At 41.7% G+C, this 25456-nt stretch overlaps 1 protein-coding gene across 4 annotated transcripts in view; it reads left to right on the top strand.

Annotated features, from left to right (window-relative positions):
• The window catches only part of cadpsa (Ca2+-dependent activator protein for secretion a), a 416704-nt gene that overhangs the window by 81934 nt on the left and 309314 nt on the right, over positions 1-25456 (top strand). For all 4 annotated transcript variants that reach the window (XM_067998838.1, XM_067998836.1, XM_067998835.1 and 1 more), the window contains exon 3: positions 2723-3055. In XM_067998838.1, coding sequence (XP_067854939.1) covers positions 2723-3055 — 333 coding nt within the window. The remainder of the gene's footprint in view (positions 1-2722; positions 3056-25456) is intronic.

Here is a 25456-nt window from a genome sequence, read left to right as displayed (position 1 = left end):
TGGCAGCCACTTAAACTAAAACAGATTATCCAGTCATTTATCTCATTGCTGTATGTGGGATCTTGGTTACCACATTTCCCTACATCACAGCAGTGACTACACTTCAAAGTATTTCATTGGCTGTGAAGCATCTTGAGGACAAGAAAGATGCTATATGAAGGCAAGTCCTTCATTCCTTCCTTCCTATCTCCCTATCTCGCTCCCTCCCTCTCTCCCTCCTACCTTTTCTCCCTATCTCCCTCCCTCTCTGCCTTCCTTCCTTCCTTTCTTCCTTCCCCCCTTCCCACATTCAGACGATCAATGAGAGGCATTTTTGACTCCCTAGCATCCACCACCCCCCTTCGCCCCCACTCCCAGTTCACAAACACCCTCTCCCTCCTTGATGATCTTCTCATTGCCAGTCTCAGTTGCAGATCCTATATAATGGTACAGCTTCAATCCAGGATTGGACTTTGTGCTGCAGGTCCCAAAAGTAAATCCCAAATTTACTTTTGGGACCAGTAATTTCTATTTGCAATTTGCAGCACATAGCCTGCAAACCAGCTGCAAGTTGCATCCAGAATTAACAGTGAGAGGATCACCGCTGAGCAACAGGGATTTCTGGCCAGATAGCTTGGAGCAGATTTACCACCCTAGGGAGAAAATGTACAGATTTGCTTGCAGAGTATATGCCTGGCTATGTCCCTGGAAGAGAGGAGAGAAAGTTGTGGGGAAGGCATCAATGGTCCTGTTGGGAGTGGGAGGAATGGTTGCCAATATTGGTGCTGAGAAGGACAACATCAATAAATAACATATCTTATGACTCACTGTTGTGTGAGATTTACCAGTATTCTTAAATTTAATTAAAGGAATGTAGGAACTACTTGAATCCACAACCATGCCTTCTGATTTTTTCCCATCCTGAGCGTACTGACTCATCCTTGGATACATTTCCATACTGACAGTCCTTTAGTAGCTTCCTAAATGGCCATTTCTCATGTGTGAGCCCAGACAGCTTCAGCAGGTGTCATAGCGGGGCATGATCCTGTTCTCACTCAATGTTCTTCATGACCTGAAGTTAAACATTCCAGCTTCGTTGAGCCTCTACATAAAACATCCCAGCTAAAAACCATCATTGCATATGAATTCAGCAGAATGTGCCATGGTTCAATTAAAGCCGGTAATTGCAACAGCTGGTATTTAATTACTGTACTTTTCTGTTTATTTGGTAATAGTGATTTAGAAATCAAACTAAATATATGAACAGTAATATTTTCTTTGTCTGTTTAATGTCAATTAGATTAAGGTAAATGGTTAGAATATGTAGTGAATTATACTAAATATGACAATTGGAACAACAGTTGTATTGTTCAGAAGTGATTTAAGTTTTCGCAGTGATCAATTTCAAGTGCAGTTTGTATGGTCAAATTCACATTGGCTTGTATACATTCACTTGGTTTACTTTCAGGAATGTGTGGTTGGCACATTCACTCCCCAGTCAATTCATGTGGATTGTGTGTTTGTACTGGTGTCCCCACTTTTTATTTCTGGCTAGCTGTCAATCTCTGAGTTAGGATTGAGGGACAAAGCTTGGAGATCAAGTCTGTGAGCGTACATACTGTGCATTCTGAAATTGATTTCCACTGCAAAAACTCTTTTAGAACAAATTACACAAGGAAAAGAACATTGACTACCTGGGAGTGATTACCAGGCAGTAATCTCTTTGCGAGTTTTCAGATGATGTTATAAATCATAAGAGTAAAGAAATGAGAATACAGCTTTGAAATTGTTCCTTTTTATTAGTTAATTTTTATAATATAAAGAATGTAAAAGTTATGAGATGGTTTGATTTCTCTTTTGGGTCTGCTTAACTTTCATGGTGTGGTTTGTTATGTTGATTGCGAAGGCCAATGCACACTGAAGAATTATTTTAAACAATATTTTGGAGTGAATTTTATTTGGCATTATAAAGGTGAGGCATATTGTTGAGGATTTTAAATACTTTTTCTACCTAATGCCTGAGTCAAGCAAGCATTCTCCGATTAGAAATAGTATAGCCCAGGTGGAGAATAAAGCTGTCCTAATAATAGGGTCCAACCCCAATCTCAGAAGAACGTGTCCTACTGCAGCAGAGTGTTGTTTTCATTTTGTGCACCAGCTATCTCTTGAACAGATTGCCAATTGGTGGCTAATTGCACCACCCATGCCCTCTAGAAGCTGGGTTGAGACAGCCCAAATTCATTTAATATAGAGACCTTATATCTAGCAGAGTGATAAAGAAGGCTTTCATTCCTTCTGTCTGATGGAGATTCAAGCTCAGGTCCTATAAATGAAAGGGCCCACCATGCTAACTCATAAAGGCACTAAAGTATTACAGAATAATCACTGGAAATGTCTCGAACCATGCTAACTCACAAAGGCACTAAAGTATTACAGAATAATCACTGGAAATGTCTCGAACCATGCTAACTCACAAAAGCACAAAAGCATCTATTGCCCAAGTATTACAGAATAATCACTGGAAATGTCTCGAATTATAATCCATAGTTGATTAATAGAAATTATCAGAGTGTATTTAATTATACAGGTAAACTTCTTTATCTGCTATGGACAGATCAGTTAGTATTTTGTTGTGAAATATTTGAGAATTGAATTTGAAGCATTGTAATTCCAAAAGTATTTTTTTTTAGTAACACCTAAAAGGATTCATGGCAGTAACTGTTTAAATTACTTAACATTCTAGGTGTTTCTGAAAAGCGATCGTGTGTCCAGAATGGTGCAAAGTGGTGGGTGCTCCGCCAACGATTCTCGAGAGGTGTTTAAGAAACACATTGAAAAGCGAGTTCGAAGTTTGCCAGAAATTGATGGCCTCAGCAAGGAGACAGTCCTGAGTTCCTGGATGGCAAAGTTTGATGCTATATACCGTGGTGAAGAGGATCCACGCAAGCAACAAGCCCGAATGACAGCTAGTGCAGCATCAGAGCTGATCCTCAGCAAGGAGCAGCTGTATGAAATGTTCCAGCAAATCCTGGGGATCAAAAAATTTGAGCATCAGCTACTGTACAACGCATGTCAGGTGAAGGCATTTTTTGTTTTCTACTGTGGCTGACCCTATTGACTCAATGCACTGAAGGAAAGCAGATTGCTGTTACTATTAGGTTCAGTTCTCTGGTAATTTTTTCTGATTCCGATTTGTAGATTAGCCAGTGGCAACAGCTTTTAGAGACAATGATCATGAGGTCTGATTTGGTTACAATGTAGAGATAAGAAAGAGGAAACAATTACATGTCTTAGAGATGTTAGCCGCAAGCTGTTATTTTTAGAGTGATGTCACAAGAAAGTTCCAACTCACAATGTTGTTAAAGATGTCCAGGTTTCCAGGGTCCATCTTGTTTGCTGTTGAATGTCTTGTCTGTCCTATTACTGATGTGGAGATGCCGGTGATGGACTGGGGTTGACAATTGTAAACAATTTTACAACACCAAGTTATAGTCCAGCAATTTTATTTTAAATTCACAAGCTTTCGGAGACTTCCTCCTTCCTCAGGTAAACATTTACCTGAGGAAGGAGGAAGTCTCCGAAAGCTTGTGAATTTAAAATAAAATTGCTGGACTATAACTTGGTGTTGTAAAATTGTTTACAATTGTCCTATTACTGTATGTTTTATCTGGTAACTAAAACAAAACATTGCTTAGTCACATAGCTCCGAAATTCTGCTTTTTGAAAAAAAATGTTCACTTTTTGTTCATGGATGAATATTTTTAAATTTCATAAATATGTGTCAGTACACTTTTTTTTAAGCACAATGGGGTATAAGTTCATGTTGGATGGTAGCACAACATGGGCAATAGAGAATCAGCATCCAGTTTTTCACTCAGCCTGATTTTCTTTTCCATTGAAGTCAACTGTGCTCAGGCCACTTAATGCCCCAAGTATTATTGTAATGAGAATTAAAAATATTCACTGCCAGAAACACTTGATGGCAGCAGCAATTAAGCAAGTAAAAAATGTATTTTATGTTTTCAATGGAGCCCCCAGTAGGTCACATCAATCATTTTTAAATCAAGTAATACAATTAAAGACTGTTTTTCACTTGAACAAATAGAAACTAAGCAATAGGAAAATGAGCAAAACAAATTTTATATGCTGGGTCATTTAAATGGAGAATTTGATTATAACTCAGAATAATAGACTTGGTACCTTGTGTCCTAACCTGTATCAACATGTGTTCTGTACTGTGAAGCACGCAGGCACATTGATGAGTGAAATTTTCTTGTGTGATTTTTGTTTTTAATTCATGAATAAGTTTTGAAACACAAGCATAAAACCACTCCTATTCTAAGTATACACACAATATGTTTTAGTCAGAGTAATAGCAGTATAAATACCTGTCAAATACCAGTACAAATCACTGTCAAAATACTGTGTTTCTCTATTAGTGGCTGACTCCACAAGTACACAGTGTTTTAGGACTAGGATGTAAAGTAATATTTTTGATAGTCCAAGCCGGGAGCCTTTAGTCACAAAATTCTTTCTTTATTTTCTGATAATTCAAAGGGATTTCCTATCAAATAAAAAGAAAAAACTGCAAATGCTAGAAATCTGCAATAAAACAGAAAATGCCGGGAATATAAAGCAGGCCAGTCAGCATCCTTAAGAAGAAATTACATCTTAATGTTTCTGGAAAGTACCCGTCATCAGTTCTGATGAAGGGCACACACGTGAAAAATCATAATTTGCGTTACGGATGCTGACTAACCTGCTGTGCACCTCCAGCATGTTTTGTTTTTATTTGAAATTTCCTGTCAACTGTTTTCAACAGTTTCAGAAAGTATTTTTGCCCAAAGATTTATATCCATGGTGATACAGCAGCTTGTGCTTGTGGATTGCATGTTAATTGGCTTTTGTAAGTGTTTTGCCCTCTTGACATAAAACACTAATGCAGTTGTTTGTGTGGATGTGTTTTAGTTGCAAATTTGGATCAGTGCTTAAAGAAGCAAATAAGAAAAAAATACAACTATCACTTTTGCTCCTATAATAAATACAAATTGCTACATTTTCTGGGAGCGCTTCGAACCCATGTACAGGATTTAGAGAGCCAGCGATGCAGGCTGAAGGATCGTAATTTAGATTCACTTGGGCCAGTCATTCCTGACTAGGATCTCAAGTTGGACATGTGACGGTCTGCTAAATGGATGTTGTGACATTTAAGTTTGCAGGTGTAAATGTGATGCTCCCTGATTCTCACTTTCACATTGTGGCTGGATGGAGACTAGGGCCATAAAATTACATTGTGGGTAATTGTGTACAAATGCTTAAAAGAAATGGGTTAATGCTCTGCTGAAATAGTGCGCAAAGAAACTTCAGACAAACTTTTGCTATTATCCCGTAACATCATTTCAAAGCCTAATATTTTTAAGCAAGCTGATTATGATGCAATGTCAACTCAGACCAGTTCTGAGGAAGCAGCCTGAATGCAGCTTAAAAGGGACCGGACTGGTTCAGCGCTGTCTCTGCAAGATTTTTTGAGCATGTATTAAAATAATTACTTAATAAATTGATGGCACAATGATCCCAGCCTAGGTCTCTTGTATCCCCTTGTTCCAATCTCTCTTTACCAGACACGAAGTTGCTTTTCCTCCCACAAATTAATTCATCTTACTTTTGAGCCAAACAGCAACTAGCAGCAGTCGGAGCCTTAAAGACTTAAATTCCCACAGTAACGAAACCTTGAAGCTTGGAAATGTAGTTTTGATTTTAACTCGGGTGGGAATTGGATGGGTGAAGGGCGAACGAAAAGTCCCTAACATCAGTTGTGGGAAAGCTACTAAATCTTGTTCAACTATGAGCTGATTAGAGACAGCCAGCATGACTTTGTTAAGAGTAAGTCATGTCTGACAAATCTGGTGGAGATTTTTTGAGGAACTCATTAATAAGGTAGACAGTGGAGTGACTAAGGATGTTATCTTTATGGACTTCCAGAAGGCATTCGATAAAGTACCACACATAAGATTATTGGCAAAATGAGAGCGCACGGAATTGGAGGTAGTCTTTTGACTTGGTTGGAAATTGATTGGGATGTAGGAGACAGAGAGTGGAGATGAAAGGCATGTACTCAGATTAGCCGGATGTGACAAGTGGTGTTCTCCAGGGATTTGTTCTGGGGCCTCAACTTTTCACCATATTTACTAATGACTTTGATGAAGGAATAGAGAGTTGTATATCCAAGTTTGCAGATGCAGATAAATTAGGAGGGACAATAAGTAGTGCAGATGGGAACAGGAAGTTGCAAAGGGACATAGATTAAGTGAGTGGGCAAAACTATGACAGATGGGAGTTCAGTGTAGGCAAGAGTGAGGTTGTCTACTTTGGACCTAAGAAAGGTAAATCGGAGTAATTTCTAAACGATGAAAAGCTAGGAACTGTGGATGAGCAGTTGAGGGTCCAAGTATACAAATCGTTCAACGCTAGTGGACGGGTACAAAAAGCTATCAAAAAGGCTAATGGAATTTTTCCCATTATTTCTAGGGGGCAGGAATAAAAGGGGAGGAAGTTATGTTTCATTTGTAAAGAGCCTTGGTCAGAGCCCATCTGGAGTAGTTTGTTCGGTTTTGGGAGCAGCACCTCAGGAAGGATATATTGGCCTTGGAGAGGGTACAGTGCAGATTCACCAGAATGATACCAGGGCTTAGAGGGTTAAATTATGTGGACAGGTTGCATCAACTTGGCTTGTATTCCCTTGAGTGTAGAAGATTAAGGGGTGTTCTGATTGAGGTGTTTAAACTGTTAAAAGGATTTGATAGGGTAGATGCAGAGAAACTGTTTCCTCTGGTGAGGAAATCAAGAACAAGGGAATCTAATCTTAAAATTAGAGCTTGGCCACTTAGGAGGGAAATCAGGAAGCACCTTTTCACAAAAAGGGTAGTAGAAATCTGGAATTCTCTCCCCAAAATGCTGTGCAGGCTAGGACAATTGGAGCTTTGAAGATTGAGATCGATAGATTTTTGTAAGGGTATCAAGAGTTACGGAGCTAAGATGGGCAAATGGAGTTGAGGTACTGATCATGAATGATCTAATTGAATGGTGAAGCAGGCTCGAGGGGCTGATTGGCATACTCCTGTTCCTATGTTATTATGACATCGACAGCATGAGGCCCGGGCGATTTTAACTCCTGAGGCTCACTTTAATAGGATTGTCGGGCTGCTCACCCAATCATGCTGCAATTTCCGGCAGGCCACCTGAGGTCTATTTGAAGCACCTCTTAAAGGGAGGTTGTATTTCCTGCTTTGAGCTTTCATTACGACAGTGCTGGACAGAATTCTGCTACCAGAAATGAGTCGGAGGACTTTCCCCAGGTTTTCTGATGCCTCCCTGGAGGTCCTGGTGGAGGAGATCGGGCAAGGAGGGAGGTACTGTTTCCCAGCATCCCCAGAATGACTATCCAGCAGGCCTGGACAGAGATGGCTGAGAGGGTCAACGCTAGCAGCGTCTAGGTTCAGTGGCCTCACAAAAGCAGCAAGGGTGAGTACAGCTCTTCATCTCTCCAATTGCAATTGGAAATCAGGAAATGGCAGATTTTCTGAATAGCTACTTTGTCTCAGTCACCACCGTAGAGGATGAGGATAAAGTACCAGAGATACAACGAAAAGTAAAAAATAAATCAAGGGGAGGAACTAACTAGATTCAATATGAGTTAAAAAAACAGTGATGGAGAAACTAATGAGATTAAAGATAGACAAATCTCCAGGACCCAATGGTTTCCACCCCAGGATATTAAAAGAAGCAGGTGAGGAAATTGTTTGTGTGTAACTCATGATCTTCTAAAACTCTCTCGATTCAGGAATTGTTTAAGAGAGATAAACTAGGAAATTATTGGCCTATTAGTCTAACGTCAGTTGTAGGGAAGTTACTAAAATCTGTTATTAGTGACAGAGTGACTGAGTATTTGGATAATTATGAGCCGACCAGAGAGAGCCAGCATAGATTTGTAAAGGGTGAGTCATGTCTAATGAACCTAGTTGAATTTTTGAGGAGGTATCAAACGTGGTAGATAAGGGAGTGTCTATGGATGTTATTTATATGGACTACCAGAAGACATTTGACAAGGTTCCACATTAGAAACTATTAACAAAAATGAGAGCGCACGGAATTGGAGGCAACCCATTGACTTGGATAGGGAATTGGTTAGGAGGTAGGAGACAGAGAGTAGGGAAAATAGGTACGTACTCAAATTGATAGGATGTGACTAATGGTGTCCCCCAGGGATCTATGCTGGGGCATCAGTGTTTCACTATATTTATAAATGACTTGGATGAAGGAATAAAGAGCCGTATATCTAAGTTTGCAGATGACACTAAATCAGGTGGCACAGTAAATAGTGTAGATGGGAACAGAAAGATGCAAAGGGACATTATACTTGCCACAGAGGGAGTGCAGCGAAGGTTCACCAGACTGATCCCTGGGATGGCAGGACTGTCATATGAGGAGAGATTGGATCAACTCAGCCTGTATTCACTCGAGTTTAGAAGAATGAGAGGGGATCTTATTGAAACATATAAAATTCTGACAGGGCTAGACAGACTGGATGCAGGGAGGATGTTTCCCCTGGCTGGGGGTCCAGAACGAGGGGTCTCAGTCTCAGGATCTGGGGTAGGACATTTAGGACTGAGATGAGGAGAAATTTCTTCACTCAGAGGGTGGTGAACCTGTAGAATTCTCTACCACAGAAGGCTGTGGAAGCCAAGTCACTGAAAATATTTAAGAAGGAGCTAGATAGATTTCTAGACACAAAAGGCATCAAGGGGTATGGGGAGACAGCGGGAATATGGTATTGAGATAGAGGATCAGCCATGACCATATTGAATGGCGGAGCAGGTTCGAAGGGCCGAATGGCCTACTCCTGCTGATATTTTCTATGTTTCTATGTTGATAGATTAAGTGAGTGGGCAGATGGACTTCAATGTGGGAAAGTGTGAGGTCATCCAAATTGGACCTAAGAAAGATAGATCAGAGTTTTTTTCTAAATGGCGAGAAGCTAAAAACTGTGGATGAGCATAGAGATTTTGAGATCCAAGTACAGAAATCACTAAAAGCAAGGGGACAGGTACAAAAAATAGTTTAAAAAGTTAATGGAATGTTGACCTTTATCTCAAGAGAGCTGGAATACAAGGGGGTGAAAATTATGTTACAGCTGTACAGAGCTCTGGTTAGACCCCATTTTGAGTACTGTGTTCAGTTCTGGGCACCGCATCTCAGAAAGGATATATTGGCCTCGGAGGGGGTGCAGTGCAGATTCACCAGAATGATAGCAGGGCTGAAAGAATTAAATTATGAGGACAGATTGCATAGACTAAGCTTGTATTCCCTTGAATATAGAAGATTAAGGGGTGATCTAATTGAGGTGTTTAAAATCATTAAAGGATTTGATGGGGTAGACAGAGAGAAACTATTTCCTGTGGTGAGGCGAGTCCAGAACTAGCTGCGCCTCTAGCCAAGCTGTTCCAGTACAGCTACAACACTGGCATCTACCCGACAATGTGGAAAATTGCCCAGGTATGTCCTGTCCACAAAAAGCAGGACAAATCCAATCCGGCCAATTACCGCCCCATCAGTCTACTCTCAATCATCAGCAAAGTGATGGAAGGTGTCGTCGACAGTGCTATCAAGCGGCACTTACTCACCAATAGCCTGCTCACCGATGCTCAGTTTGGGTTCCGCCAGGACCACTCGGCTCCAGACCTCATTACAGCCTTGGTCCAAACATGGACAAAAGAGCTGGATTCCAGAGGTGAGGTGAGAGTGACTGCCCTTGACATCAAGGCAGCATTTGACCGAGTGTGGCACCAAGGAGCCCTAGTGAAATTGAAGTCAATAGGAATCAGGGGGAAAACTCTCCAGTGGCTGGAGTCATACCTAGCACAAAGGAAGATGGTAGTGGTTGTTGGAGGCCAATCATCTCAGCCCCAGGGCATTGCTGCAGGAGTTCCTCAAGGCAGTGTCCTAGGCCCAACCATCTTCAGCTGCTTCATCAATGACCTTCCCTCCATCATAAGGTCAGAAATGGGGATGTTCGCTGATGACTGCACAGTGTTCAGTTCCATTCGCAACCCCTCGGATAATGAAGCAGTCCGAGCCCACATGCAGCAAGACCTGGACAACATCCAGGCTTGGGCTCATAAGTGGCAAGTAACATTCGCGCCAGATAAGTGCCAGGCAATGATCATCTCCAACAAGAGAGAGTCTAACCACCTTCCCTTGACATTCAATGGCATTACCATCGCCGAATCCCCCACCATCAACATCCTGGGGGTCACCATTGACCAGAAACTGAACTGGACCAGCCATATAAATACTGTGGCTACGAGAGCAGGTCAGAGGCTGGGTATTCTGTGGCGAGTGACTCACCTCCTGACTCCCCAAAGCCTTTCCACCATCTACAAGGCACAAGTCAGGAGTGTAATGGAATACTCTCCACTTGCCTGGATGAGTGCAGCTCCAACAACACTCAAGAAGCTCGACACCATCCAAGATAAAGCAGCCCGCTTGATTGGCACCCCATCCACCACCCTAAACATTCACTCCCTTCACCACCGGCGCACTGTGGCTGCAGTGTGCACCATCCACAGGATGCACTGCAGCAACTCGCCAAGGCTTCTTCGACAGCACCTCCCAAACCCGCGACCTCTACCACCTAGAAGGACAAGAGCAGCAGGCGCATGGGAACAACACCACCTGCACGTTCCCCTCCAAGTCACACACCATCCCGACTTGGAAATATATCGCCGTTCCTTCATTGTCGCTGGGTCAAAATCCTGGAACTCCCTTCCTAACAGCACTGTGGGAGAACCGTCACCACACGGACTGCAGCGGTTCAAGAAGGCGGCTTACCACCACCTTCTCAAGGGCAATTGGGGATGGGCAATAAATGCCGGCCTCGCCAGGGACGCCCACATCCCGTGAACGAATAAAAATAAAAAACAAAGGGACATAGCCTTCAAATTAGAGCTAGGCCGTTCGGGGGTGGGGGGGGGGGTGACGTCAGAATGCACTTCTTCACACAAAGTGTAGTGGAAATCTGGAAATCTCTCCTCTAAAAGCTGTTGAGACCATGTCAATTGAAAATTTCAAAACTGAGATTGATAGATTTTTGTACGGTAAGGGTATTAAGGGTTACGGAACCAAGGCGAGTAGATGGAGTTAAAATACAGATCAGCCATGATCTAGTTGAATGGTGGAACAGGCTCAAGGGGCTGAATGGTCTAGTCCTGTTCCTAGGTTCCTCCACCTCCCTCAACAACACTGTATCTTTCTTCTTCTCCCACAGATGCACTATAAGCACAAACCCTACACATCTCCATTTACTTTTTCAACAGCCACTCATTAACTTCCGCGCTGTCTTTCTGCAGGACAAAAGAGCGCATAATGCCAGGGAGAGGAACAAGACCAGGGGAAGATTACCAGACATAATAGCACAAATCCTGTGACATTAGGAGCCCAGGAAAAGCCGTGGCCATTGGGGAAGGTGAGGCTGGCGGATAATTTGAGCAGAGTTTCTGCATATTACTTCATTTAAGTAATATAATCCTTCATTCACCTCAGCAAATATTCAGCAAGCTTCACAACTTCAAGCTGCATTCTGAAGACTGTCACCTGCTAATGTACATTCTAACTCTTGTCCCTTTTGTTTTTCCTCTAGGTTTTTCACAGCACCTGGACCCTGCAGAAGAAGATACCTCTCAATCCTCCAGAACACGCACTGTTTTGCGCTCCATCTCTCCCAAGCACCAGCGCAGACATTAGCACTCCGTGTGGGTTAGACAGTGAGCTAGAGGGATCTGCACATGGTGAAACACCCAGCACTAGTCACTAGCAAAGCTTGCCCCCTGGACCAGCAGGCAGCAGGTCCTGTTGCAGGAGGCTGCAGAGGTCTGCAGCAGCCTGCCTGGAGAAGTGCAGCCTAATGTACTGCTCCTCAGATAGATCCAAGAGTGACTCTTGGCCTGTACACCCTCAGTGCATGGTATGGCCTCTTATGAGCAGCCCCCCTTCCCTGCTGTCTTCTAATAGGCCCTGCTGCTGCTCGTGCTGGCCACTGAGGCTGCTGCTGCTACTCCTCTTGCACCACTTCTTGCTCCATCTAAATGAAACTGGTATTAATAGCAGATAGAGCTTGCTGAGGGTAAGTAAGGCAGAAAATGTCAGAAAGAAGCAATCTGGAAGCTGGAAGCTCTCCTGGCAATCCAAACAGCGTGATGGTACGCAGATCCTATGATCCTTGCCTACAGGTGAGTGCCCCTTTAAATACTGCTTCAGTGGCTCTGAGAGACCAATCCCACCCGCCACATTTTACTGGCAACTTCTCATTTAAAATGGTTTTGGGGTCTTCATTGCATTATAGAATTCCGATTTACTCGGATTCATTCGGCCCCTGCCTGTCTATGGCGAACGCCTTGTCTGACTAAAATAAATGCGTGGTTAAAATGGCAGCAGGCGGGAACTTGTGACTTCATTAAGCCCAAAACAAAAAAACAAAGTAAGAGATGATGATAGACGTACGGATCTAAATCAGAGGCAACTTTTGAACGGTTTATTAGTATTATTCTTTTTGCCGTAAAGTTGTATTGCTCAAATAGAGAATGTATGGTCAAATAAGGCACATCTGTATTTGGAGTATGACCCAAACAAATGGTAATGTTTAATTGTCAAACCGTCTCTGGACATTCTGTAGATTTGCTACTGCAAGTCTTTGAAGTATGAAAGCATTTCTTGCATTAATATTTCACTCTTGTCAGCATGGGAGAGATTGGGAAATTACTGAAGGTACTCTTGAGGTTGCCAGCTCTCTCCCCACTGTAGTTTAATGAAAAACTTCCTAAAACATTTGCTGAGAATGGTTGAGATTGTAGCATGAAAAAGATATCACCAATATAGTTCATAAATTTAGGATTTTCAAAAATTGCAGTCTCCTGGATATCATCCCATTAATTTCCCAAATTGGTATTGACTGGCAATTACCTTTATGAACCACTCCATGGGTCGTCATTTTTTAAATCAACAGCTGCAGGTGGAAACGCAGTACACTTTGCCATGAAAATACACCACTTAATTGTGACTTGAAGCAAAGCCTTATGTAGTTATCAAGTCCAATTATACTCGACTCCTTGTGTTTTTATTTGCAACAAAATGCTTGCAGTTTGCACCAGTCAGCCTTGGTTTTGTCACTTTTGCGGTTACCACCATGGTCTTTTCATAGAAACTCTGGTAGAGAAATTAATGATCTCTACTGTGGCCAGTGACGCATAAAGAGGAAGTTGTTTTTCCTCCAATTTGAAATCGGTGCAACTGGAAAGCAATAACATTGCCCCAGATTAAATATTTCTCAATCTAATTTTCCTCTTCAAATAATGCAGATTGCAATGATAGCCCTGGGCTCCTCTCTTACAAATTGTCATTAGAACAATAGTTACCTTATTTGATGGTGAATGTAAATAATTATATCTGCATGTAAATGCAAAACATTGCAGGCTTAGCCTGGTGTATTCATAATTAAAGGAAAAGATATTCTACTGAATTGTTACAAAATGATAAAGGAATATTTTACCGCAGTTTCTCAATCTTCTTTTGTTGCTATGTTTAATACTCAAGGAACGTTGTGAAGTTCTGATGCAGTGACATTTACCTGAGGAAGGAGGAAGTCTCCGAAAGCTTGTGAATTTAAAATAAAATTGCTGGACTATAACTTGGTGTTGTAAAATTGTTTACAATTGTCAACCCCAGTCCATCACCGGCATCTCCACATCATCTTAAATGAGGATAGTGGATTAGTGCATTTGTCATTTGTGAAGCAGAATCTGGTGCTGTCACAGGAGGGAGAGATCTACACAGAATGTCTACAGGCAGGCAACCTGGAGCTAGCAGTTCGAAAGCTGGATTCCCAAGAGTTGATTGAGAGAAACCAGTATCTCTCTTTGAGATGTAGGATAATGATATTTTCCTGATTACTCAAGTCATTTTTTGCTCTAAAAATTTGAATTATCCAATACTTTGAATTAAGCAATGTATATAACATAGCAAAGAGGGAATTTGTCACTTAAACTTTTTGAAATATCAGATAATTTGAATTAAGTGGCATTGCATTAAGAGGAGTAGACTGTATTGGCAATTCAGCAGATCATACTTACCCTTTAAACATTTATTATAAATCTGTCAAAACTGAATTCTGGACATTACATATCATTATTGTGTTACTACAGTTCACCAGCTCTGATAAAGCTACAGTAAATGAAAATTCAGATCCAGAAAGTGATCACGAGTGTTCTAGTGCTATACAAAGGCAGCTGGAGCAATTATCTTCCAGTGTGATCTCAGTGGAAAATTAGAAGTCTTAAAGGTTACAGTAGTCTGATCAATTGTTGTGCACATCTTGTGATCCTCTAAAATAAGCCATTCATATACTTTTTAACAGGTGATTGGCACATACTGGAAACTGACATTAATCTAAATGTAGAAGCTTTCATTATCATTTTTACACACATTCAGTTGTACTTCAGAAAGGAAGCCACAGCATTAACCTGTCTTGAAAGACATGAAATTCAATCATCACCCAGTACTTAAACTAGTATTGCACTGCATCTGTAATTGTGCTGCTTACTATTGGCTTATAACTTAATTGTTATTATCTAGTTGTTAGTTCCAAGCATTTAAACGAGTGTTTGGTTCCATTGTATATATGAAACAATTATATATCCGGGACAAACTTGTCCACTTGCTCATTAAATTAATTTTGTGTGCTGCTGGTCCTCACTGAGTATCTTTATGTATTATTTTTAAAGACTTATTTTCCACCTAAAGTTTATAACAAACCTAACATCATTATAAGTCTTAGTATTGATACTTTATTGTTCATTGAGAAATCTCTGTGCATCATGATCTTTGTTATTGAACCAAGACAGTTTCATCAGCTTCTTCTCACTTCTTGGGGGCAAGATGATTGTGTGACTTTGATCCTTTCTAAGGCTTTTTTTTTGGACTTGATGATTTCTGGGGAAGCTAGAGGATATAACAGTCTGTGGCCAATATTGACTGTTAGGATGCAGTGGCACTGAAAATTGTTTTTATAAGCAAAATAGCTTGTTCTAAACAGGAAGTTTGGGATATCAAAATAAATGGAGGGGCTGCAGTCAAAGGGCATTCTTCAGTTTGGGAGTACTGCACACTTCCAATGTGCAGTACTGAAGGAGTGTTGCACTGATTGAGGTGCCGTCATTCAAATGAGATATTAAACCAAGCCCCTGTACACCGGATGTAAATGATCCCATGGCTCCATTCAAAGAAGAGCAGGGGAGTTCTCCCGGTGTCCTGGCCAAGCCGTGGTTCAGTGGTAGCACTCTCGCCTCTGAGTCAGAAGTTGAGGGTCCAGAGATTCCAGGGCAGTACTGAGGGAGTACTGCACTGTTGGAGGTGCCGTCTTTCAGATGAGACGTTAAAACTGAGGCCCCATCTGCCCTCTCAGCGAGACGTAAAAGATCTCATGGCACTATTTCGAAGCAGAGCAGGGGAGTTCTCCACGTTATCCTGGCCAATATTTATCCCTGAACCAACATCACTAAAAGCAGATTTTTAAAAAATTTGTTCATGGGATGTGGGTGTCGCTGGCGAGGCTGGCATTTATTGCCCACCCCTAATTGCCCTTGAGATTATCTGGTCATTATCACAATGCTGTTTGTGGGAGCTTGCTGTGCACAAATTGACTGCCGCGTTTCCTACATTACACCAGTGACTACACTTCAAAAGTGTTTAATTGGGTGTAAAGTGTTTCAGGGCGTCCTGAGGTCATGAAAGGCGCTATATAAATGCAAGTTCTTCTTTCTTTTCAACCAACATCACTAAAACAGATTATCTTGTGATCGATTCTCCTTTTTGCTACAAACTACCTCAAAGCTTGGTGTTCCTCACCTACAGAAAGACATTTACAGGGTGGAGAGGAGAAACAGCAACAAGTTCCTTTTGACCACCATCAACTATCTCTTTTAATCATCCTCATATTGACTACTGGCAATAAATGCAAAGAACTCATAGGGGTAGATCTTGACTTAGCGTGATAGTGTAAAACGAGTGATAGCAAGTCGGCAGCCCGTTTTATATCTCTCTCGATTTTTATTTCCATGGACATAAAAATCGGGAGAGATGTAAAATAGGCTGCCAACTCGCTATCTCTCGTTTTACACCAACGCACAAAGTCAAGATCTACCCCATAGACTTTTTGTATCCAAAATCAAAGCCATCTGAACAGCTGCCTGTGCCTTCTCCAACTTATCATCAACAACAATCACAAATTGCATTTATATAGCACCTTTAACATAGGAAAACATCCTAAGGTGCTTCACAGAGGTGCAATTTAAAAAAATGGACACCAAGCCAAAGATATTAGGCGGGGTGACCAAAAGCTTGGTCAAAAAGGTGTGCTTTAAGGAAAGACAAAAGGAAAGTGGAGGTACAAGAGTTTAGAGAGGGAATTCCAGAGAGTGGGGCCTAGACATCTGAAGATACAACCACCAATGGTATGGCAAAGGGGAGGGGTTACACAAGAGGTCAGAGTAAGTGGAACAGAGAGTTCGCGATGGGGCGGGGGTTATAGGCCTGGAGAAGATTAAAGAGATGGGGAGAGGCAAAGCGATGAAGCGAATTAAACACAAAGATGAGAATTTTAAATTTGAGGTGTTGGGAGACATCTGGAGCTCAACAAGGACAGGGGTGATGGATGAATGGGATTTGGTGTGGGATAGGATAGGGGCAGCAGAGTTTTGAATGAGCTAAAGTTTATGGATGGTGGAGAACGGGAGGCTGGCAAGGAAAGCATAGAAATAGTCATGTCTGGAGGTGACAAATGCATTAATGAGGGTTTCAGCAAAAGATGGTGTAAGCCAGAAGCGGACGTGGCCAATGTTACGGAGGTGGGAGTAGGCGGTCTTTGTGATGGAGAGGATATGGGGTTTGAAGCTCAGCTCAGGATCGAATAGTATGCCCAGATTGTGAATCTCGTTCAGGCTGAGACAGTGATATGGGAGAGGTTGGAAACAATGGCAAGGGTATGGAATTTGTGACGGAGGCCAAAGATGATGGCTTCAGTGTTCCCAATGTATAACTGGAGGAAATTGCAGCTCACCCAAGAATACATATCAGACAAGCAGTCTGACAATATAGAAGCAAATGTAAGGAATCTTACAACACCAGGTTATAGTCCAACAGTTTTATTTGAAAATCACAAGCTTTCGGAGGCTTTCTCCTTCGTCAGGTGAGTGTCGAGATTCATTGAAAATTACCGCATATATAGTCATAGAACAATGCCTGGTGATTACAGATAATCTTTCCAACTGCCCGTTATCAAGGCCATCAAATGAATTGAATAGTGTTCATATAGAAGCAGTGGAGGGATCGAGAGAGGTAGAACTGGGTGTCATCAGTGTACATGTGCAAGCTGATCACATGCCCAAGCGGCTGCATGTAGATGAGGAAAAGGAGAGGTCCAAGGACAGATTCTTGGGGGACCCTGGAGATAACACTGCTGGTACAGAAAGGGAAGCCATTGCTAGAGATGTTCTGACTACAGTCAGATACGTAACAGTGGAACCAAGCGAGGGCAATCCCACTGAGTTGGACAACAGAGGAAAGGTGTTGCAGGAGGATGTTGAACCATGTCAAAGGCTGCAGAGAGGTCGAGGAGGACAAGGAGAGATAAGGCACCACAGTTACAAAGATGTCATTTGTAACTTCTCTTCCCATTCATCCTTCCTGCCCTCTTCCTGAGTGAGACCCCAGCCAACCCATACTCCACAGTTTCATACACCATCTGTTTCTAATTAAACACATCTCATCCATTGAACCCACAACCTGCTGCTTCAGTCTGCTCTCGTCCAACTCTGTTTTGTTTATGGGAGAACCATCAAAGTTAACCCTAACCCTGATTTCAGAAAAGCACCCTCACTGTGACAGTATGACATTTCCATTTCCATATAAGTCATCCCTGCCCTCTTTTTAAGTGAACTTGCTAATTAGTATTAATGCTAAATTTTGGCATGTTTATGCTGCAGATCCTCGATTGCTAAGAACTGGGTTCAGATTCTCTCACTTTAAGGCTACATATAGCCATCAAAGAGAAGACAATTTAATTCCATTACCCTGGACTTGGTATCTTATCCAGGTAGCTGAGCTGAAAGGACAAGTGTTCTGTTCCACTGTGTTAGCAAGTCTCAGCATATTTTAATTTCTTAAATTTCAAAATATTGTTATCCTTAGGTTCATTCTCTTCTAAAATTGCATGTTATGGTGGTGCATAAATATCAGTTCTAGTAGAACTCCAAAGTTTCCTGGGTCAAATGCATTGACAGATGTTGTGCTGAGCTAACGTGTGGCCACGTATGTTCAGGCTGCAGATGGCCAAGAGCATGCAGGTGCAACAGATTCAGGCTGATATGGCCGAATTGGCGGGACATTTACGAAAGAATAGGAATTCTCTTTCACTTCCGTTTTAGGGAGTGGGGAAGGTAACCTTTAAAAATAAAATGTCAGGTGTTATCACTTGTTAGCATAACTGTTGTGATGCATTGCTGCACAAAGCAGTTCTGGCACCCTGAGGAACCCTGTTAATGGAAATGCTCATTTAATATGACAATTTACTCAGGCGCTGGTTATTTCTGCATACTTTCTAATGGAACACAAATGATTTATAGCAGCATTGTCAACATTTGCAATTTTGTTAATGATTTATTAATTTTGCACTATTGTTTTAATGCATTTAACAGGATAAAATAATTTTTTTCTTCTTTTTCCATTATATTTGGATGAGTTGCATGCATTAAAATAGGAATGCAAAAATCAAGAAATCATTAGTGAAATTGTGAGTGTTGGCAATATTGCGACAGGATTGTGTTTGTTGCTTTATGCATTATGTTTTAAGTCATCACTTCAAGTGATCTATTATTATACTACGTTGTTAAGTGTCCAAAGCAAAGAAGGTCAGTTTGTTTACATGCAGAATGCAAAGTATTGTGACTCTGTGTGATGAGTGCGGATTAGATTTACACATTATTAATTATTTGTTGTCCCTCACTTTTTAGTAGATTTTTCTTCAATTATTTTGCTCAAGAAAGGTAGCCAAAACAACTTAGGAGTTCTGCTTGTCTTTTTAAGAGCCTTGAGATTAGAATCACCTATTCTTCTCTAACTTAACGAAGACCCTATCATCACCACCAGCAGCAGTTCTCCCCACTGCCCGCCCCCCGCTATTGAAAACTGTTAATGTCACAAAAACTCCGTTTTTGTTAAGCAGCATAAAGTTAGTTTTCAGTTTTCGGTTTTCCAATGGGGTGTTTTGCATTAAAATAGTTCATGAGGGGACAAAGTATCCTGGAGAATGAATGCCATTTTTAGCTTATGCCTGATTTCAAATATTGGGATGAAATTCTTCTTTTAATGAAAAATTGCTCTTCAGTTGCGTGTCCCTTTCTTTTGTGGTCCTGGTCTTTTGCACCTTTCTCTCAGGCTCCCATTCCCCCCTTTAAGGCTAACAGACTCCCACTTCCTATTTGTTTTCAATGACGGTAGCATGTGGAATAAACAGAGTATAAAAATCTATTTGGAAAACCAGTGATTACACATTGGAATTCCTTTCAGTTTTGTAGAGATTTAAATGTAGAGGAATCGGTTTATACGAAAGTATACATGGAGAGAGTCGGATTTCACCACATATAAAAGGAATATACAATTCTGTTGCTGAAATACACAGAAAAGCAATTCCTAATACACGTCAAATAGTTAATTGAATCAAAGTCTTCACAATGGGAAATGTAAAGAATCTTACAACACCAGGTTATAGTCCAACAATTTTATTTGAAAATCACAAGCCTCCGAAAGCTTGTGATTTTCAAATAAAATTGTTGGACTATAACCTGGTGTTGTAAGATTCTTTACATTTGTCAACCCCAGTCCATCACCGGCATCTCCACATCATGTTCACAATGGGAGGCATCAGATTTTTGTCACAGGAAAGTCTTATTTAAGTCAATGAAACCACCTGCAAATTAAATCATGAACCAATCTGATCTAAGATCAAAGACCCCTTTGAACATTATGGTCTAGGTAATATACAACACAGACTTTGTCACACCTACAATATGTGTTCATGCATTTTAGTAAAATGTAAAAAAAAACAGCAATTATGCTATAGTATAATTTTATATTTGTTTGAAAAATGCCCATATATGCATTATATGACTTGGCTATCAAACATTCTGTTGTTTCATTGCTGGAAAATGTGATTTAAGGTATATTGAGTCCTCTGCACAAAGGTTGATCACTGATCTGCATGCACTACATGCAGATGTTGCACTCCAATTTTTTATAATTAAATTTAAGGCAAACCTGCTGTTCCATTGAACAAAATAAATTAAATTCATCATTATAATGTATTCTCTAGTGAGAGCCGATCAATATCTCGAAGAATTTCAGATAGATGATGGTGGATTACATTTGAGGAATGGTCATTTAAATTCAAGAGCAGCGTTATAATTTTATTAGTGCTGTTTCTACACCCTTTTGCATGTTTTCTTAAAAGCAAAGAATATGGGCCAGAAATCACGCAGAGTGGCGAGGCAGCGCTCACCGCAGCTCCTGAGAATCAGGCTACTGTGTGAGGCAAAGGAGGAGATTGTGGGGGCTCTGACACATATATTCAGAACCTCTCTGGCCACATGGGATGTGCCAGAGGACTGGAGAACCGCTAATGTAGTACCATTATTCAAGAAGGGGAGTAGGGAAAAACCGGGGAACTATAGGCCAGTGAGCCTAACATCAGTGGTAGGAAAATTATTGGAAAAAATTCTGAAGGACAAAATTAGTCTCCACTTGGAGAAGCAAGGATTAATCAGGGATAGTCAACATGGCTTTGTCAAGGGAAGATCATGTCTGACTAATTTGATTGAATTTTTTGAGGGGGTGACTAGGCGTGTGGATGAGGGTAACGCAGTGGATGTGGTATACATGGATTTCAGTAAGGCCTTCGATAAAGTCCCGCACAGGAGACTGGTCAAGAAGGTACGAGCCCATGGAATCCAGGGTGCCTTGGCACTTTGGATACAAAACTGGCTTAGTGGCAGAAGGCAGAGGGTGATGGTCGAAGGTTGTTTTTGTGACTGGAAGCCTGTGGCCAGTGGGGTACCACAGGGATTGGTGCTGGGTCCCTTGCTGTTTGTGGTCTACATTAACGACTTGGATATGAATGTAAAAGGTATGATCAGTAAGTTCACTGATGATACAAAAATTGGTAGGGTGGTAAATAGCGAGGAGGATAGCCTCAGTCTGCAGCACGATATAGATGGGTTGGTCAGATGGGCGGAACAGTGGCAAATGGAATTTAACCCGGAAAAGTGCGAGGTGATGCACTTTGGAGGGACTAACAAGGCAAGGGAATACACAATGAATGGGAGGACCCTAGGCAAGACAGAGGGTTAGAGGGATCTTGGTGTGCAAGTTCACAGATCCCTGAAGGCGGCGGAACAGGTAGATAAGGTGGTAAAGAAGGCATATGGGATACTTGCCTTTATTAGCCGAGGCATAGAATATAAGAGCAAGGAGGTTATGATGGAGCTGTATAAAACACTGGTTAGGCCACAGCTGGAGTACTGTGTGCAGTTCTGGTCGCCACACTACAGGAAGGATGTGATCGCTTTGGAGAGGGTGCAGAGGAGATTCACCAGGATGTTACCAGGGCTGGAGCGCTTCAGCTATGAAGAGAGACTGGGAAGATTGGGTTTGTTTTCCTTGGAGCAGAGGAGGCTGAGGGGGGACATGATTGAGGTGTACAAAATTATGAGGGGCACAGATAGGATGGATACTAAGGAGCTTTTTCCCTTCGTTGAGGGTTCTATAACAAGGGGGCATAGATTCAAGGTAAAAGGCGGGAGGTTTAGAGAGGATTTGAGAAAGAACTTTTTCACCCAGAGGGTGGTTGGAGTCTGGAACTCACTGCCTGAAAGGGTTGTGGAGGCAGGAACCCTCACAACATTCAAGGAGCATTTGGATGAGCACTTGAAATGCCATAGCATACAAGGCTACGGACCAAATGCTGGAATATGGGATTAGAGTAGACAGGGCTTGATGGCCGGCGCGGACACGATGGGCCGAAGGGCCTCTATCCATGCTGTATGACTCTATGAAAATACTTACTGCGGGCTCTGTGGCGTCGAATTTCTTGAATTTGAACTTTAAATAAAACGTGCGCTATCAACTCAGCCTCTGAGCAGCGTGAGTTGCCGCGCGGCTGGAAAAGTCTGTGAGGAGAAGACACGCCCCCAGAATCTGTCAGGAAGGGAAGACACGCCCCCAGAATCTGTCAGGAAGGGAAGACACGCCCCCAGAATCTGTCAGGAAGGGAAGGCACGCCCACAGATTCAGGCTGCATTGCTCAAATAGGCAAGCAGACTTCATTCATTTAAAATTAGTATTCTGTATGTCATTGTAAATACAAACTTTAATTTTTTTTAATAAAAGACAAAGAGATAATTGAATTAAATTAAAGAGACAAGAGAAATGTAAAAAAAAAATTTAATATTTTAATTTAGAAATTTTTTTTTAATGACCAAGTACTATCAAAATAAGGACTAATATGAGACTCCACATTTTTAAACATTAATTTTTAGTTGTTTGGCAATCATTAAGACTAACCACACTGTTAAAACTTAGTTTAGACCTGGTATTTTTAGGAGTACCTGTTTGGTGGCATAATTAGTTACTTTCCAGCTGGGCAGATAAGTAAGTTGGTGCTTTTTCAATGATTTCTCTGATTGCAGCGTGCGATGTTCCTTTAATTCGAAGCTGTCACATTCCCTGCGAACCACTAGGAGCAAGTTCCGGATTTCCGTGTTTCACTGCGCATGTACGAACGCGAGAACTTGCTCCTTCAGTTCACCACTAACAACGGAGAGCGCTGTTGAGCTCCTCTGTTATTTCAGGAGCGATTTCTGGCCCAATGTGGTTGGTTTATATTAATATTCAGTGATCATTTGGTAGTTTTCTTTTAGTTGAGGGATAGACTATGATTATAAAATCATTCTACATAAAAAGTATGAAAAATGAAAAAAGGCTAAGCCTGCTTCCTCCACTGACCATGTACATTATCCCCTCGCAACCCATTTAATGTGTCAAGGGAAAGTTCTGCGTAAGTACTCACTGGTTCCCTAAGGTAATCAAACAAAACATGAGAATATTGTCACATCTGCACTATTTAACCTTGGCTTTCTGCCCTTCACAGCCATCAGTTCCTCTCTCCATCTCCCACCCTCATCTGAATTCTTGGTCCCAGTGTCAAGGAGCATTGTTTCATCTTTTTTTAAATTAAATTAAACTCTGCAATCCTCTTCTCATAACCGAGACCCTTAAGTCCCAGAATTCATAGAATCCTACAGCACAGAAGGAGGCCGTTCAGCCTATCTTGTCCACCTCAGAGGGCTGTGAATGCTGAGCCTTTGAGTATATTCAAGGCTCAGCATTTTTGGACTCTAGGGGAGTCAAGGGAAATGGGGATCGGGCGGGAAAGTGGAGTTGAGGTCGTAGATCAGCCATGATCTGATTGAATGGCGAAGCAGGCTCGAGGGGTCGTATGGCCTACTTCTGCTTCTATTTCTTATGTTCTTATGTTCTAGCTCTTTGGAAGAGCTATCCAATTAGACCCACTTCCCTGCTGTTTGCCCATAGCCCTACAAATTTCTCTTTTTCAAGTATATACCCAATTCAGTTATCTTTGATGCTCTTTTCTATGCTTTCTCCAATACATCAGGGCTGATTTTAACTCTGTCTGCTCGATTGGAATGGGGCGGGCAGGTGGTTAAAATGATGGTCATGCACTTCCGTCTCCGTTCCTGACATGCTCCCGCCCGTTGCCATTTTAACTGACGAGTTTTTGGCTGCATTGGGGTCACCAGCCTGCTCCTACGGGCCCCACAAGGAAACCTTGGATTACCCCCACCACTTACCTCATGTCAGGAAGTGTTCCCTCGAGCACCTGGCAGTGGCCTCCTGACTCCCAAAATCTTGCTCCCGCCCACCAGCGAGGTAGCAAATCCCGTCGGATTTGGTGGGAGGCCAACTTCCCATTTGGAACTGAGGCCTGATAGTTAAAATCTCTCCTCATGTGGCACCGTCATGCAAGCTTGCTGTTCACCCCAGGCCCCTGCACGCCACACTCACGCCTTCCATTAAAATTGGGGCTATCAATGGCATTTGAAGTAGGGTGCCCAAATTTGTATGCAATGCTACATACATATGTGACACACCAGTTCCCTATGCATGGTTAGTATAACTTCTGTCAACTTCTGTCTTCTGTACTAAATTCTTAACTTAAAGCTAGACGGGCACTTCCTTGTGAAAATAATGAGAGCAGTATGTTTGTAGGCTTATGCAGAGTCCATGAACTCCAATAAATTTGTGGATGTTTTACATTGATTTTAAGAGACATTTATAAATTTTGTGGGGCTCCTCTGACTTTGTGGAACTTCACAGATTTTGTACTGTCCTTGCAAAAAGCATAGCTCTAACAATAATATAGAGTAGGAGCTATCAACACTTCCTATGTGTTAGTGCATGTTTAATCTTATAAGCATCGATGTTGTTCTAAACTGAAAATAATAGCCATATATGCATATTTGGGACATCATCAGATTAATTATTCCTGGTTCCTAGCCTTAAAAGATAATCAAAAATGAATAATTGTGGTTTAGAATTAATAAAATTAGTGTTTATAAAAAGAATATACTAAAGTCATGCCCTATCGTTATCATAAAATAAAACCCTATTATACATAGGATTACTCACAGGGATCAAGACAACAAGAACCATAGAATCATAGAAAGGTTACAGCATGGAAGGAGGCCATTCGGCCCATCGAGTATGCGCCATCGAGTATGGTCCATGTTTTCCTAACCAGTTGAGAATCTATGGGGGAAAAAAATTGGATAGGGCCTGTTTTTGGGCGGGGGTTACCACGATCTGCTATTACCCCACGCCCATTGGCCCCTGCGCAGGCAGGACGAGACTTTCGTGAGGCCTGAGGACTTACCTGCAATCTCCATTGGAAATCAGTGTTGAACAAGGATTCTATGGAATTCACACTTTTCACCAGCAGGGGGAGCGCCAATCTCTTAAAGGCAGGCTAGCTCTTAAAAATCTCTTAAAGGTAGCTGGTACCTGTCATTGCTGAAAATAACAGTCTGCTGTCTGCACGGAGTCTGAACGGAGATCAGACATTGAACATGCAAAACACAGATGCAGCTCCCGTCCCTATGTTTACAAACTGATGAGTTATGTTAAAACATTGAATAAAGGTTGCGCACTACTAAATCCCACATCCTCCAATCTGCATGCCAGACCTCACCAATCTGCCGATCTGAGTTGGTACTACACCTGCGAGAGTGCATGCACCAAGCTT

The sequence above is a fragment of the Heptranchias perlo genome, chromosome 17 (genome assembly GCF_035084215.1).
Source record: "Heptranchias perlo isolate sHepPer1 chromosome 17, sHepPer1.hap1, whole genome shotgun sequence".
NCBI lineage: Eukaryota > Metazoa > Chordata > Chondrichthyes > Hexanchiformes > Hexanchidae > Heptranchias > Heptranchias perlo.
The sequence above is the reverse complement of the archived record's forward strand: the minus strand, read 5'-3'. Positions and strand labels throughout refer to the sequence as shown.